Source organism: Helobdella robusta, assembly GCF_000326865.2.
Source record: "Helobdella robusta unplaced genomic scaffold HELROscaffold_534, whole genome shotgun sequence".
NCBI lineage: Eukaryota > Metazoa > Annelida > Clitellata > Rhynchobdellida > Glossiphoniidae > Helobdella > Helobdella robusta.
In genome coordinates, this window is record NW_008705282.1 from 4612 (window position 1) to 7303 (window position 2692).

The window sequence follows — 2692 nt, forward strand, 5'->3', positions numbered from 1 at the left end:
ACCGAGCAGCCAACCACCCAACCGACCAACCGACCAGCCAACCAATCAACTGACCAACCAACCAATCAACTGACCAACCAACCGACCTACCAACCAACCGACCAGCCAACCAACCAACCGACCAGCCAACCAACCAACCGACCAATCAATCAACCGACTAACTGGGCCTTCTTGATTTCAGCCACCCACGTGTTCCCAATCTCTTGAGTCTTCGACGTGAAGATGCACGGCTCCTTCGTCTTCTTGTCAACCAACGCAAATGACATCTGCGTGGAATGATGATGATGATGATGATAATGATGATGATGATGTTGATTATGATGATGATAGTATGATGGTAATGATGACTATGATGATGATAGTATGATGGTGATGGTGACCATAATGATGATAGTATGATAATGATGTTTATAATAATTATGAAGAAGATGTTTGTGATGATGGCAATGAACATGACAAAGACAATTATGATGATGATTATCATCTAAATAACTATCATCATCATCAACATTATCATCATCAACATTATCATCATCATCATCATCATCACCGTCACCGCCATCATCATCATCACCGTCATCATCATCATCACCGTCATCATCATCATCATCAAAACCTTCTCCTTATCCTTGGGAAGAGCAGAATTATTTTCATCAAGGTAGAACTGCGAGAGTACGAGGGCGTCCTTGTAGTTGTACGTCTCCCCCTGGTGGTGGCGATGATGAAGGTGATGATGATGGTGATGATGGTGGTGATGATGTTGGTGGTGATGATGATGACTGTGATGATGATGTTGAAGACTGTGATGATGCTGATAACAATGATGACGATGATGATCGCGATAAGAATGTTGACTCCGATGATGATGATGATGGCCATTATGGTGGCGTGATGGTGATGATATGATGGTAACTGCGATGAAGGTCAGAGAGTGATGAAGATGATTATGAGGATAGGGTTATGATTATGTTGATGATTTAGCATACGATGAGTAAATTATGTTAATTATGAAGGCCACTGAATTAACCAAGCATGCAGATTTATTATAATTGCCTACAATGATTAATATAATAATAATAATGAAGTCATCATCAACAAATCAAAATCACCCCCACCAACACAAACAACATCATCATCATCAACAACGCCAACAACAACACCATCATCATCAACAACACCACCATCGCCAACAACAACTCCAACAGCAACAACACCATCACCATCATCAACAACAACAACACTATCATTATCATCAACAACAACAAAACGACATCATCATCATCAACAATAACAACAACAACGACAACATCACGACAATCACAACAGTTATCTCCATACTCACCCATATTAGCTTGTCGCGAATCTGTGATGAGAAATATTTAGGAAATGTTAATGTTAGAATAAAACAATATTACAAGCTAAGTAAATGAATGAGTGAATTAATAAATAAATGAATGAATGAATGAATGAATGAATGAATGAATGAATGAATGAATGAATGAATGAATGAATGAATGAATGAATGAAAAACTCTCACATTTCAATAGTAAACATTATTAAAATCACAACAAAAACAAGATCAAAATTAAATAACAAAATCACCCCACCAAAAACAAGAACTACAAAAGCATGACCATCGTCATCATTAAAACAACAGCAATAACAACATCAACATTAATAACAACAACAACAACAACATCATCAACAGCAACAACAACAACAACATCAACAAAAACAACCAAACCACCAACAAAAAAAACAACAACAACAACAACAACATCATCATCAAAGCAACAACAACATCAACAACAACAACAACAACAACAACGTACCCTCATTTTGCAGATCAGCATGACTTTATCAAAGAGGAAAATCATACTACAATGGAAGAAAAAATATTTTTAAACATCATCATCATCATCATAAGTTATCATCATCATCATCGTTGTCGTCATCACCGAAATTCATCATCATCAACATTGCTTTCATCATCATCATCATCATCATCATCATCACAAACATCATTATCATAAACATTATCATCACCATCGGCATGAAAATGATTGGTGCTGGTACATTTTCATCATCATCCTTTTCCTCATCTTCATCACCATAATCACCACCACAATCGACATCATCACCACCACCACCATCATCATCATCATCATTTTCTCCATCGACATCATCACCCTCACAACCACCATCACCCACAGATTCCTATCCCTCTTCTCCGTATGCCTCCTCATCTTCATCTCCCCATCCTTCCTCAGCCTCCCATAATCTCTCAGGTGGGTGCCATCCGGCTGTTGTTTATGAGCAGTTAACGAAACGATACGAAACGAAACGATACAAAACGAAGCGAGACGAAACAAAATTTTATTAATCAAGATATACACTGGATGGCGTGTGAGCTCAGGTAATAGAAGAGCCGTGTCTGTCGTCGTTGTCAATGAACAATGACCTGGTTCGAATTCTAACAAGAGAACATCACCACACCTCACATTTATATTTCATACTCACATCTCGTGAGTATGAAATATACCTGAACTCTAAATACGACAAATATGTACGTAGTTACGTGCATCATGAGTTGTGGTGTGTGATACACACGAGTGTGTGTGTGTAGTGTGGTGTGTGGGTGTGATACACATGAGTGTGTGTGTGATACGCACGAGTGTGTGTGTGTGTGTGT

General features: G+C 38.4%; 1 protein-coding gene across 1 annotated transcript in view; it reads right to left on the bottom strand.

Moving 5' to 3' along the window:
- Positions 1–2584, bottom strand: part of HELRODRAFT_184458 (hypothetical protein) — a gene marked incomplete at both ends in the record, with an annotated part of 6343 nt that extends 3759 nt beyond the window's left edge. The window contains 4 exons of the mRNA XM_009028208.1: positions 186–266; positions 617–706; positions 2202–2303; positions 2543–2584. Coding sequence (XP_009026456.1) covers positions 186–266; positions 617–706; positions 2202–2303; positions 2543–2584 — 315 coding nt within the window. The remainder of the gene's footprint in view (positions 1–185; positions 267–616; positions 707–2201; positions 2304–2542) is intronic.
- Positions 2585–2692: the final 108 nt, after the last annotated feature.